The 14,565-nt window shown below is 40.7% G+C and overlaps 1 protein-coding gene across 5 annotated transcripts in view; it reads right to left on the reverse strand.

Annotated features, from left to right (window-relative positions):
• The window catches only part of TMEM131L (transmembrane 131 like), a 159,190-nt gene that overhangs the window by 32,604 nt on the left and 112,021 nt on the right, over positions 1–14,565 (reverse strand). For all 5 annotated transcript variants that reach the window (XM_024757491.1, XM_024757490.1, XM_024757492.1 and 2 more), the window contains 7 exons: positions 10,147–10,288; positions 9,578–9,687; positions 8,511–8,583; positions 5,723–5,850; positions 2,843–2,985; positions 991–1,177; positions 595–780 (listed from right to left, as the gene is read on the reverse strand). In XM_024757491.1, coding sequence (XP_024613259.1) covers positions 595–780; positions 991–1,177; positions 2,843–2,985; positions 5,723–5,850; positions 8,511–8,583; positions 9,578–9,687; positions 10,147–10,288 — 969 coding nt within the window. The remainder of the gene's footprint in view (positions 1–594; positions 781–990; positions 1,178–2,842; positions 2,986–5,722; positions 5,851–8,510; positions 8,584–9,577; positions 9,688–10,146; positions 10,289–14,565) is intronic.

The raw sequence follows: 14,565 nt of genomic DNA on the forward strand, positions 1-14,565 counted from the left end.
AAAAAAAAAGACTAGCTCTACAGAAGAGCGGTGAATCAATCGATGGGAAAAGTCTAAAGAAATGCTATTAAGATTACATATCTTATGGATATGGAATGACTCCATAATTTCTGACATCTCTTAAAGATTCAAAAAAACTGTTTCTGAAAATGTGAATATTTATAATTCTGACATACCAGTTCAATTTTTAAAGACATTTCCAGGATAAAATCACATTTTAAAGGGTCATTCTAGTCTTCTAATCTCAAACTGCCGTTGCACTGAGCTAATAACACATCCTATGTCACAGATGATGTTCATATATCCTAAATGTTACATATAACATTCACATCTTCCACCGGGACGGCCAATGAACATATATGGAACACAACTGTCCATTACACTCCTAGGTCCTATGACTCTCCTACAATTAGTTTAGAGAATAGTGAATTCTCTTCAAGCATACCAGGAACTACTTTGTCTACTTCACGAATGTCAAAATTCCACTGAATTCATATGCTTTGATCCCACCGGGCAATATACATTTCCATGCAACTCGGCTGGATGGCGTCTCCACTCAGTGAGGGAGGAACAGTGGAAAAGGTGGCAGCTTACCTGACAAAGAAGACGGTGAGCCTCCAAAACGACTCCTCCCAGCTGGGTCCCGGAACCACGTCCGCACACAGAGGCAGCAGGTGATGAGGGAGGGTTACGTTGAGAGTGAAGCGAAACTCCAGGTCTGCCGCCGTGGCCAGAGTCAGCTCGCGGATGACCCAGGAAGAGGTGAAGTCTGGAGTAAACCTGACAGCAAGAGGCATCTTTATGAACTTTGATGGTTTTAATTTTAGGCACAAAACAGAATAATCATAATGGCAGTAGAATTTCTTACTTCTGCAAGATAAATACTAACATGAAAACAACTCAAGACATCTTACCAATGAAAAAAAGTTTTTCCCCACAATATAGTAAATGTGACCCCAAACTGAAATGAGGTTAAAGTCCAATGCTCACACAATGCTGATGTCCCGGGATGTGTTGGGGTCCAAGGAAAACTGCTGACAGTCTAGAACTTCAAATCCATAACCTTGGCAATTATACCCATTAATTTTCAGAGATGTCACAGTTATAGGAAGTGGTCCGATATTCTCAACTTTAAAGTTCTTTGTAATTGATAAAATTTGCTTGCTGTCTTTCAGTTCTAGTGAGGATGAAAAGTGATATTTAGTACAGATGAACTGAAAAATTTATTTAAAATAATTTACTGAATCAACATTTACTGAATCCACAAACCATGATCTACATGATTAAAATGTAAAAAAAAATTCAATACAAGCTCAAACATGATTCCTAGCTAAATTCTAGATTCTACTACCAGAATATGATAAAAATACTTAACTAGTCAAGGTTTTTCTTAAGTTAAATGATCTGCCTACGTACCCAAAGTAACCAAAATCTCTTCTTTGTTCTTTTACTTATTAAAGGTTAAGGTGAAAAGTTTATTCTTCTCAGAAGCTTAATAGTTTGGATTTACCACGAGCCACCATGCACCCTGTGCCCCGGGAGCCTCATTCACACCCAACAGGACCAGTTCGGAGGGTGTGTGTGCTTCTGTGTAAAACCATCACGGACACTAGAAACACAGTTCAAACTCCCATTACATTAAGAGGTAGTAAATAGTTAAATCCTTGCAAATAATGAGAGCACATTTCATGTTGGGAGTTTAAAAAAGGAAGACGTATCAATTTTTAAAATATTCCTATAAATTTATAACCCACAATTTATTCCATATTAGGACTAACATTTTATCTGGTTCTACGGTTTATACTCCTCCATAAGTCTAACTTTCAAGGCAACTCTAAACTATTGAATGAATGAGTGAATGAATGAATGAGAAAAAATGAACACTTTGATGAAGATTTTGAATGCAAAATGGCCTGTCTTTTCAAACTCAGTGCTCATATAGCATAGTTTTCTAAAACAAAAAAATTTACAATCAGGCGTTAAAATAGCTCTACAAATTATCCAGTGGTTTCACCAATCAGTTTTCTCCGTAGGAGACATACTGTTACACTAAAATGCTTTCAGTGTGTTCCTGAAATTAAAAATAATAACAGGAAAACAAGACAGAATCTACCAAAAACATTCTACATCTATTGTTTTACTTTTGGCTTAGTTCTTAAGGAAGTTCTTGGAACTAATATAAATAGTTTAAAAGCATTTAATTTAAATACATGCAAAACTTAGAATTTTCTAATGGAACACTTAAACAAATTTCTAAATCTGCACTGTCTGATACAGTAGCCGCTAGACACATACGGCTACTTAAATTTAAATTAAATTTAAATTAAATAAATTTAAAAATTGAGTTTTTCAGTCACACGAGCTATATTTTAAGCACTCATTAGCCACATGTAGTGAGCGGCTGCCATAATGGACAACACAGACGTAGAACGTTTCCATTACTGCAAAAGGGTGGTCAGTTCACCTTCAGCCTTCTCTCTACTTATCATTTTGGTGTGATTTTTTTAGGATTAGGTAACTGATAACCAAATTAACAGTTTCACACTATTTATCTTAAATATTTGACACTCTGCTGGTAACTTAACATTATACTTTTCCCCCCATATCTATTATTTAAGTTGGGTTAAATATATAAGGCTATTGTTCCTAATCAAGTGGTACCAGCCTACATATGCTCAAATGTTTGCCTGATTTAATTATTAGCATCAATACAATGAATTTACTGTAAATTGTTTAAAGAATCTTCTCATATCTCCTTTTGCTCTTGGCTTTGGCACCAAGCCTGTCCTGTCCAAGTGCCACATACAAAGACCACACACACGGACCACACGCAGGGACTCACGTCTCCGGCAGCCCATCAGTGTGGACTCGGGCACCTTAAAGCGCAGTGAACCTCCAGTGCCAGGAAGTCTCCCGCCCACCTTCAGTAGCTCTCTTGCTCCAAATCCTTCCACGCCAATCATGTCGATAACAGTCAAGTTATTCCTACAGAGAAAGGAGATGCAAATAAAAATGCACTGCAGTCGAGTTGTCACAAGATACAATGCACTTGAATTTAAATATTCCTAATTAGCAAAACAAAATTTTTTAAGTTTTGAGAGAAAACTCAGTTTAAATAGTGTGGCATCTCCCGCCATCTCAGAGCACAGAAGCTGCCAAGCCCGGCAGAGTCAAGGCAAGCTGAGCAGGCAAGAACCAGCAAATGATCATAATCGCTCTCCAGTTTCCACCCAAGAATGGAAACCTATATTTTTCTAACCAGGCACCAGGGTGGTGATCAGACCTCCAAGAGACAAAAAGTGAAGGAATAAACTGGGGGGCCACAAAGAAACATTAACAAATTTAGACAAATTGACAAAAACTGTTTATAGGGTGAATTAAGGAGTTTTCATAGTAATTGTGACTGTAAGAAATTCTTCCTTAGGGATAATTCTAGAAATGAAATCCTATCCTATCTTTTGAACCAAAGATTTAAAATACCATCCTACAAATAGCATGTATCTACTCAAGTTCTTATTAGTCAAATAGTAATTCAGACTAGCTTTTGCCTTTTCATTAACTGAAATCAGGATTCCTAGGATGGAAAGTTCAGTGGAAATGATGTTTAAATGATGCAGACTGCACTGAAAGTCAGTTGCCATTAAGGTAAACCCTAGGAGCAAAATACACTGAGATATCTTTACACCTTCATCTAAAGGATTAAAACCTTTATTGAACCACTTAAAAGCCTTTAAAGCGATGTTAGATGAGTGATATTGTTTACAGAAAAATATGGTGTCTCTCGATACAGAAACCACCAAAACTAAATTAACTACTATAAAAAACTGAGACTTTCTTTTCAAGCCTGACACAGCTTAAGCTGGGATGAGGTAAAGCTTATCTCTACACTTCCCATGACCTTAGTTCTTCAACAGAGAATGGGTTTAAAAGGACACACGTTGTCAGCAGAGCACTAAAATGCTTACTAGAACATTAGTTATTCGTTTGTTCTAGTCAGCATTACTTAAAATGCTTAACAAAACAGTCTCTTTTTTTAATTTAATTTTTTATTGGAGTATAGATGATTTACAATCTTGTGTTAGTTTCTGCTGTACAACAAAGTGAATCACTTATACATATACATATATCCACTCTTTTTTAGATTCTATTCCCATATAGGTCATTACAGAGTACTGAATACAGTTCCCTGTGCTTAGTTATCTATGTGGCAAATCTTTGATACAACACCAATATTCAACAAGTGAAGTCTCTTGAAGGTTCTTTATGATGTGAAATCTGAAACTATATTAATGAATTTTCATAGTTTGTTACATTAAAATCCAGTGGTCTATCTTGCACATTTTACCAGGGATGATTCTTGGATTATCATAATTAGTTATTTGGAAAAGACTGTTCACTGTGATATGTAGATCTTCCAAATGTTGACACATTTCATTATACTTATAAAAATCACGTTTATTAATATCCTCACTGTGGTTAACAGAAAAGTACTTTAAGTATTGAGAAGCTGTGAAGCTCACAGTGGCAGATACAAGTTTTCCAAAACTCTACTTTTCATGCGAATGCTCAAATTTTATCATTGGCAACAAACACTACCCTTGAAGTGACAGGCTCACTTTGTTCATTTTCAGGAAAACGTTTGCCAAGTACCTGAATCTGAAACAACCATAGTTTTTCTGCTAATCATCCTTTCAAGTAAAAATGGTGTTCCATGAAAAAAAGTGGCTAATTCAGCTTATAATTCAAACAGTCGCCAACATATTTTTCTTGGAGACAACCATGGATGCAGTATGAGTGCTTTATGGGCACTTCTTTCTTTGGCAGGGGGTGTGTATAGTTGTTTTACAATGAACAAGCAGACTCTTTTAAGAACTTTATCTTAGTGCATTTTCTTTTTAGCAGCACTCAGCTGCAGAAGAACAAACTCATATATTAAAGGAAGTCCTGAATAAGAAAGTCTTTTGCCAACTGGTATGACACTGGAAAAGCTTAAAAGATATATATAACTAAAACGTCATTAATGAAAAAATTAAATTTGTGTTAGAAGTCTCACCAATGCAGAGAGAGCTTCAACAGAGATCTGTATTTACTGTAAATTTTTGAAAGAAGACTCTCAATAAAGAGGAAAGAGGAAAAAAAATTCAGAATGAAAAACATTTGGCTACTTAAATCAGCTGGCAATAATTGTTCATTTAAAAGGAAGGAAAAGAAGTAAAACAAGCCAGTGGGCTCAACTAAGGACTTTTTCCATTGTCCTTTGGGGCTACAGAGAATTGCAGAAGCAAGAGAGACATGAGAACAGTGTAAATCCAAACACCACGGAATGAAAACGTATATGGCAGTGTTTCAATTATTCTTCTGAGCTGAGGACAGAAAAGTAAGTGTGGATGTGTGTGTGTGTGTGTGTGTGTGTGTGTGTGTGTGTGTGTGTGTGTGTGTTCACATGTGTGCTCTGCCCTCTGTGACGGTGGATGAGATGCCGCGGGAAGGGTACTGCTGCCCTTGGAGAGGTGGGCACACGCTACCCATGGTACAAGGCAGGAACCTGACACACAGAAGGCCTAAGTGCGGAGACTGAGGGAGCCGCTCTCCTCAGCCGCTGCCTCTCCTACCCTTGGACACAGCTCGTCACTGAGGGCCTGAGTGAGTCAACGTCACCTCTTAGCTAAAGAGATTCTTGAGAGAAAGAGTCAGCCAGCCAATGAGAAAGAGACACACCTACCGAATTAGGATGAGGGAGGTGACTTTTCCATAGTCAGCTGGCGTGAAAACTACACCAACCCTTTTCCTTTCCAAAGGTTGCAAATGTAAGTGGAGGATGCCAAACCTGGATTCCTCAGAATGCACACCCTGCAAGTCATTAATAAATGCAATTAACTCCTAGAGAACAAGATTCCATCTTCATTAAAATGCATAAACATGACTGCTGTTTCTTTAACGTCTGGATCTGACCACCCAAATCGACCTGTGGAACTTGTTTACCGCGAGAGTTCACACCCATCAAAAGTTCCCGAGCCCGGCTGAGAAGCAGAGGCAGAGGTTGCAGGACAACCTGACACAGAGGCTGGAAAGGGGACTTGCCGCCTGGCCCAGATGGGAGCTGGGGCTACAGGCCTTTGATGCAAAGATGCTTTGGATGTAAAACATTACTGAGAAAAAAGAGCAATAGCCTCTGCTTGAATGCTACAGGGATCTGACCAAACCACCTGTCCACTGCTGGACAACCCTAAATTCTCTTTAATATTTAAGTTTATAAAGAAACCATCTTTATTTAGTTTCTCCATTTAGGAGAAAGATCTTTATTTATTCATATCCTCCTTTATTCTCCCCAAGATTTCTCACTTTCTCTGAATAAATTTTGTGTTCTAAATTTAATAATCAAGATTTAGTTCTTCGGGCTTCCCTGGTGGTGCAGTGGTTGAGAGTCCGCCTGTCGATGCAGGGGACACGGGTTCGTGCCCCGGTCCGGGAGGATCCCACATGCCGCGGAGCGGCTGGGCCCGTGAGCCATGGCCGCTGAGCTTGCGCGTCCGGAGCCTGTGCTCCGCAACGGGAGAGGCCACAACAGTAAGAGGCCCGTGGATCGCAAAAAAAAAAAAAAAAAAAGATTTAGTTCTTCATCATTGTGGTAGACTTTCCCTCTTTCCAATGTTTTTTCTAGCTCCTTCTCACTAAAAGTAATTTATTAATTCTTTAGAACTGTAACCATGTAGTCTTCATAATATTTCTCTTTTCTATATTTTTAGTTTTTATATTTGTTTTATCCCTCAGTTATTGCTTGCATTTCCCACACTATCTGAAAGAAGAAATAGAGATGGCATTTGATTCATTTTCATTAAAATTATAAACTTCATGAAGGGAGGAATTCTGCTTTATACAATATGAATGTTGAAAAAAAGCTGCCGATTTAGGGTATTAAAAGCATAATAACAACAGCACCAATTATTAAATAAAATAGTTCTTATATGCCAGGCTCTGGAATATAATTAGGTATATAAAATGCTAAGCATTCTATAAACCTATGGAATCTTCAAACATTATTATGAGTGAAAAAGAGGAGACCTGGAGAGGTTAAATAATTTACCCAGGACTACATGGAGGAGCCTGGCTTTGGAACTTTGAATGTCCAATGGTCTTAACCAAAGGAACCGCATTTCTAAAAATAAACCAACAAAACAAAAATGTAGTTCTTTCTTATATAGCAAAGAATTCTAATAAGGATTTTAAGTTAAATTTGTAGTGTCTCAGAGACATTGATACTGACTATTCTTTTTGTCAATGTAATAAATTAACAATGGTGATATCTCCTTTGTCACAAAAGGTATAACATTCTCAGGGAAAATCTTCAATCACAGATTAAAATCTTTTCGCGAGTTCCACCATTTGTTTAAATCTGAATAGAACACTGACATGTAAAAGAAACTGGCATTATTTTTGGAATTTCAAGTTACATGTGGTTAAGTAGTCGTGGGACAAAATACCTGTTAGCATTTTGGACTCATTTACCTCCCAAAAATCCTGGGAGACTGCCTGGTGAAGAGAAAAGTGAGAGGGACAGGGCAGGACAGGCTTGCTAACACAAGACCCTGCTGCCTAGACCACTGACAAAGGGAAAGGAACGTTACTGCTTGCGTGTTTCTTACTATAAATAACTCTGTTAAAAATCCACTTAAAAGCTTGCTTTGATTCATTCTAACTCACAGTTGGAGGCTATCTGTGGCCCCCCTCTTTCAAGTTAATCTAGAGCCAACAGCGTATCTTTGGAGCGTTACGGGTAGAGAAAGAAGAAAATACCCAAGGCATTTGAATACGTGTGTGTATTAGAACCACAGTGACATGCATATGTGTGTCTGTGTATTTTTTTAAGAGATGCTTCATTTTTAATTGATCTCAAGCACAGAATACCAGTGACCCACAGAACGACTGCGTGAAAACTCAGAAAGCAGGCTGCCAGTTCCCAGTTAAGCAATGTCCTCGCCACGTGACATGTTTACTCCCTCCCTGGGTATTTATGCGAGACCTCATGAGGGCCCAGAGGCTCAAGACTCCCAGAAATCCTTTTTTATAGAGCAGGTGACTATCACAGAAACTGGGTGATCTGCTAAAAACATGAAGCCAGTTTAGTAAGAGAAGATTTCTTTTTAACATATTTGTTTTTACCTTATCTTGCCCTTAAAAGAATTTGATGGGGCCAAGGAATCTTAAGAGAATTATAAATTCTGGGATCTCGGGTTTTATGGTTTTCTACATAGCTCTGACTCAATTGTTATTTCCTCACTCACATGAATCTAAATGATCAAATTAAAATGATTTACAGGCTCACATGAACCATGGGCTCCTGCTGCATTAGTTAATTGGAAAAAGCTGCTATGTATACTTAACTCCTAGAATATAAAAATAGAGAGCCACAGATATTACATAAAGACATTTGAAACACAGATCAGTGAGGCCCCTACGCTATGTGTCTAGTTTGTCAGCATTCTTTTTTCTGTGTAAAGATGACATCCTACCCGGTAAGGGCAAGCTTTGGTGAGCTGGAATTCACTAGTTGTGAAATTAACCATCTGCACGTCGGTGCCAAACCTATAAAGAAAAGAATGTTTAAAATAGCATTCAGATCACCAAGAAAGAAAGAAGAACATACGTGTGCATATAGATACATATGCATTTATTTGCACACAGACCCAATTCACCCCGACCTGTCACTCCTGTGTCCCAGCACCCCACGCTGCACCAGGCATGTTGTAAGAGCTCAATAAATATTGTTGAATGAATCATGTGGGCAGCACAGAATGTAAAGAATCATATGGTGACAGAAGCTCCCAACATGAAGCCATTTTTTTCCCCCCAAATGGTTCACAGCTATGGAACCTGATAGGAAGTGACTCTCAGCCATGGACCGTTCTATCTCCCAGTGGACATTTGGCCACATCTAGAGACACTTTTGGTTGCTGCAGCTGGGGAGGTCCCACTGGCATCTACGGGGTGGGAGCCAGGAATGCTGCTAAACATCCTTCAAAGCACAGAACGCCCCTACCCCCACCCCAAACAGAGACTCATGTGGTCCAAAACATCAGGAATCCTGAAGCTGAGACCCAGGGATGAGGGCAGGTGTCACTGAGCCAGAAGAGGAAACATGCTAAATGAAACTGTGACTACTGTGCAAAAATAAGATGTAACGGACGTGAACTATGATCATATTTTGTATAACAACACTAGGTTAAAACACACTGAACCACTAAACTCATTTCTTGTGTTGCCCAGAGGTCACTGTGATTTCAATTCTAAATTTTAGGAGTACATGTGAAAAATCATGATTGTAAAGGTTCCCTGACAAGAAAAGAATATTGTGCTGGGCCCTGGACTTGACATGGTAACATTCAAGACCCACACAGTACCCAGAACTGGGAATTGTCCTCAGGGGTCTGCACTGAGGAGATGGGGGCTGTGGTCACAGGCTGATCCCATGCACATCCACACACAGGTCCCAGGGAAAACGCAAAGGACGTTAAATAATTCTGGGTCTTAACAGGACCTCCCAACACCCCGTGAGAGGTCTTCACCAGCTGGGCATTACCATTTGTGCAGCAGGCGCGCGGCAGCCTCGGGCTTCGGGTACAAGGAGACAGGCAGGAGCTGCAGGGAGACTGGCCATGAGGAAGGGTTCTTCACCACAAAGTACTTCACCTAGATGTGCAGAGAGGAGAGTCAGACCCCAGGGAAGGCAGAACCACTCCTGAGATGCCCCTGCAAAAGTGCATCACCTGCATCTAACCATGAACCATCACCCAGTCAATTCCTCTCCCCTCTGAACTTCAAACTCACTCCCTCCTACTGAAGCCCGTGTTAGTCAGGATTTTCTCTGTTGTTGCAGTTGAATACTTTCTTAGCTGATAAGATTCTGAACTGAATACAGACTTCATAAAACGTGTTTGTTTTAAGCATTTTCAGTCTGTTCATGAGCTTTACCCCTTACTTTTGTTCTTCTGACACCTCCCTCCTGAAAGCACTGAATGGCATACGTGCGCCACTTAATTTCAACTAATTTTGGTTCTGAAACAGTATCTCAAGGTGGCGATACTCTGATAACATAAAAACCCAAGAGCTGGGGTGAAATGAAGAGATGAAAAGATGCAGGACCCTCACCACGCTGTTCCTCAGGGCGGTGGCGCTGAAGTTTAACACGAGGCCAGCCTCCGGGATCAAACGAGGCAGGAAGAGAGCAAAGGGTTCGGACTCCTTGGATTTCTTCGAGTGGGCAAACCGAGTCATTCCTAAAACGTTCCTCCTGTGTAATGCGTAAACAAAGAAATTATGCAAAATAATTTTGACAGAAAAAAAGGAAATCACCTCCACTAAGAGGAACAAGGGGATCTTGGAAAAAAATGATTTATTTGGAGTCTGGGTGACACAAACTACAAGATGATCCTGGAAGGTCCTGTTTCACTAGAGAGCAAGGAAGTGCTCAAAGAATGATGGGCACACAGCGCTCCCATCAGGCAAATCTGGGACAAGTCAGCATCAAAAATAATAATGGTGGTAAGGACCAAAGAATCCACAGTGATGCTCAAAAAGAGTGTAGAATGAACAAAATAATTAGAAACATCACCATTTTTGCAGCCATCCATTCAACAACTGATCCCAGGCAAGGATTATCAATGGATGCCAAAATCATGGGGTGAAACATTCTCAGGGAACAGGAAATGTACATGGTCTTGAATTATCATAGCACATATTACGTATTAATTGCAAAAGGAAAACCATCTACAATGGAGAGAGTCAAATGATTCAACCGAGCAAAGTCAATAATGGGACAAACTGACATTTATGTCCCTCCCTCAGGTGGTGAAATGATAAGGACACAACACCGACCAAGTAATTAGTACTCTTCCCCGAAATGCTTAACAGGAATGTAAACTTGAAGAAGCAACCTCCAAAAATCCAACGTCTTGAATGTTCTATAAGACAACTGGCTAGGACGCTTTGAAACACTGACACTATGAAAGATGAAAAAAGGTGCAGACACTAGTCTGAAGAAAATTAAGGAAACATGACAACCAAATGCAATGCATGGTCCTTGAATGGACTCTGGATTTTAAAAAAGAAAAAAGAGAGGAGGGACCTTCAAGATGGCAGAGGAGTAGGACGTGGAGATCACCTTCCTCCCCACAAATACATCAAAACTACATCTACACGTGGAACTGCTCCTACAGAACACCTACTGAACGCTGGCAGAAGACCTCAGACCTCCCAAAAGGCAAGAAACTCCCCCCGTACCTCGGTAGGGCAAAAGAAAAAAGAAAAAAAACGGAGACAAAAGAATAGGGATGGGACCTGCACCAGTGGGAGGGAGCTGTGAAGGAGGAAAGGTTTCCACACACTAGGAAGCCCCTTCACTGGCAGAGATGGGGTGTGGGCAGGGGGGAAGCTTCAGAGCCATGGAGGGGAGCGCAGCAACAGGGGTGCAGAGGGCAAAGTGGAGAGATTCCCGCACAGAGGATCGGTACCAACCAGCACTCACCAGCTCGAGACGCTTGTCTGCTCACCCGCCGGGGCACATGGGGGCTGGGAGCTGAGGCTCCGGCTTCGGTCAGATCCCAGGGAGAGGACTGAGGTTGGCTGCATGAACACAGCCTGAAGGGGGCTAGTGTGCCACAAGTAGCCGGGCGGGAGTCCAGGAAAAAGTCTGGAGCTGCCTCAGAGGCAAGAGACCACTGTTTTGGGGGTGCATGAGGAGAGGAGATTCAGGTAACTGCCTAAATGAGCTCCAGAGACGGGCGTGAGCCGTGGCTATCAGCTCAGACCCTAGAGATGGGCATGAACCACTAACACTGCTGCTGCTGCCACAAAAAATTCTGTGTGCAAGTGCAGGTCACTATCCACACCCCGCCAGGAGCCTGTGCAGCCCACCACTGCCAGGGTCCCATGATCCAGAGATAAGTTCCCTGGGAGAACACACAGCACGCCTCAGGCTGTTGCGACGTCACGTCAGCCTGTACCACCACAGGCTCATCCCGTGTTCGAAGTATAACTACTATACTCCTCCCTCCCCACCCCCGGCCTGAATGAGCAAGAGCCCCCTAATCAGCCGCTGCTTTATCCCCATCCTGTCTGGGCAGGAACAGATGTGACCTATAAGCAGGGGCGGGGCCAAAACCAAAGCTGAACCCCAGGAGTTGTGCAAACAAAGAAGAGAAAGGGAAATTTCTCCCAGCAGCCTCAGGAGCAGCGGATTAAATCCCCCCAATCAACTTGATGTACTCTGCATCTGTGGAACACCTGAATAGACAACAAATCATCCCAAAGTTGAGGCAGTGGACTTCGCGAGCAATTGTAGAGTTGGGGTTGGCAGTCTGCGACTGATTTGTTTCTGATTTTTATGCTTACTTTACTATAGTTTTTAGTACTTGTTAACACTGGGGGATTTGTTTATTGGTTTGGTTATTCTCTACTTTTCTTTTTATTTTTTTTATTTTAATAATTTTAAAAATTATTTATTTATTCTTTTCTTTCTTTTTTCTCCCTTTTCTTCTGAGCCATGTGGCTGACAAGGTCTTGGTGCTCTGGCCTGGTGTCAAGCCTGAGCCTCTGAGGTGGCAGAGCCAAGTTCAGGACACTGGACCACCAGAGACCTCCTGGACCCATGTAATATCAATCGGCGTGAGCTCTCCCAGAGATCTCCGTCTCAATGCTAAGACCCAGCTCCACCTAATGGCCAGCAAGCTCCAGTGCTGGATGCCCCATGCCAAACAACTAGCAAGATAGGAACACAGAGAGGCTGCCTAAAATCATACTAAGTTCACAGACACCCCAAAATACACCACCAGACGCAGTCCTGCCCACCAGAAAGACAAGATCCAGCCCCACCTACCAGAACACAGGCACCAGTTCCCTCCATCAGGAAGCCTACACAACCCACTGAACCAACCTCACCCACTGGGGGCAGACACCAGAAACAATGGGAACTACAAACCTGCAGCCTGCAAAAAGGAGACCCCAAACACAGTAAGTTAAACAAAATGAGAAGACAGAGAAATATGCAGCAGATGAAGGAGCAAGGTAAAAACCCACCAGACCAAACAACTGAAGAGGAAATAGGCAGTCTACCTGAAAAAGAATTCAGAATAATGATAGTGAAGATGATCCAAAATCTTGGAAATAGAATGGATAAAATACAAGAAACATTTAACAAGGACCTAGAAGAACTAAAGAGCAAACAATGATGAACAACACAATAAATGAAATTAAAAATACTCTAGAAGGAATCAATAGCAGAATAACTGAGGCAGAAGAATGGATAAGTGACCTGGAAGATAAAATAGTGGAAATAACTACTGCAGAGCAGAATAAAGAAAAAAGAAAGAAAAGAATTGAGGACAGTCTCAGAGACCTCTGGGACAACATTAAACGCACTAACATTCGAATTGCAGGGGTCCCAGAAGAAGAAGAGAAAAAGAAAGGGTCTAAGAATCCCCATAAGGTTAACAGCTGATCTTTCAGCAGAAACTCTGCAAGCCAGTAGGGAGTGTCAGCACATACCTAAAGTGATGAAAGGAAAAAACCTACAACCAAGATTACTCTACCCAGCAAGGATCTCACTCAGATTGGACGGAGAAATTAAAAGCTTTACAGACAAGCAAAAGCTAAGAGAATTCAGCACCACCAAACCAGCTTTACAACAAATGCTAAAGGAACTTCTCTAGGCAGGAAACACAAGAAAAGGAAAGGACCAACAATAACAAACAATTAAGAAAATGGTATTAGGAACATATATATCGATAACTACCTTAAATGTAAATGGATTAAATGCTCCCACCAAAAGACACAGACTGGCTGAATGGATACAAAAAAAAAGACCCGTATATATGCTGTCTACAAGACACCCACTTCAGACCTAGAGACACATAAAGACTGAAAGTTAGGGGCTGGAAAAAGATATTCCAGGCATATGGAAAGCAAAAGAAAGCTTGAGTAGCAATTCTCGTATCAGACAAAACAGACTTTAAAATAAAGACTATTACAAGAGACAAAGAAGGACACTAGATAGTGATCAAGGGATCAATCCAAGAAAAAGATATAACAGCTGTAAATATTTATGCACCCAACATAGGAGCACCTCAATACATATGGCAAATGCTAACAGCCATAAAAGGGAAAATCAACAGAAACACAATCGTAGTAGGCGACTTGAACAGCCCACTTTCACATATGGACAGATCATCCACAATGAAAATAAATAAGGAAACACAAGCTTTAAATGACACATTAAACAAGATGGACTTGATATTTATAGGACATTCCATCCAAAAAAAATATACTGCACTTTCTTCTCAAGTGCTCATGGAACATTCTCCAGGATAGATTACATCTTGTGTCACAAATCAAGCCTTGGTAAATCTAAGAAAATTTAAAGTGTAACAAGTATCTTTTCTGACCACAATACTATGAAACTAGATATCAATTACAGGACAAAAACTGTAAAAAGTACAAACACATGGAGGCTAAACAATACACTAATAAATAACCAAGAGATCACTGAAGAAACCAAAGAGAAATAGAAAAATA

The sequence above is a fragment of the Neophocaena asiaeorientalis genome, unplaced genomic scaffold, assembly GCF_003031525.2.
Source record: "Neophocaena asiaeorientalis asiaeorientalis breed wild unplaced genomic scaffold, Neophocaena_asiaeorientalis_V1.1 scaffold238, whole genome shotgun sequence".
Classification (NCBI taxonomy): Eukaryota; Metazoa; Chordata; class Mammalia; order Artiodactyla; family Phocoenidae; genus Neophocaena; species Neophocaena asiaeorientalis.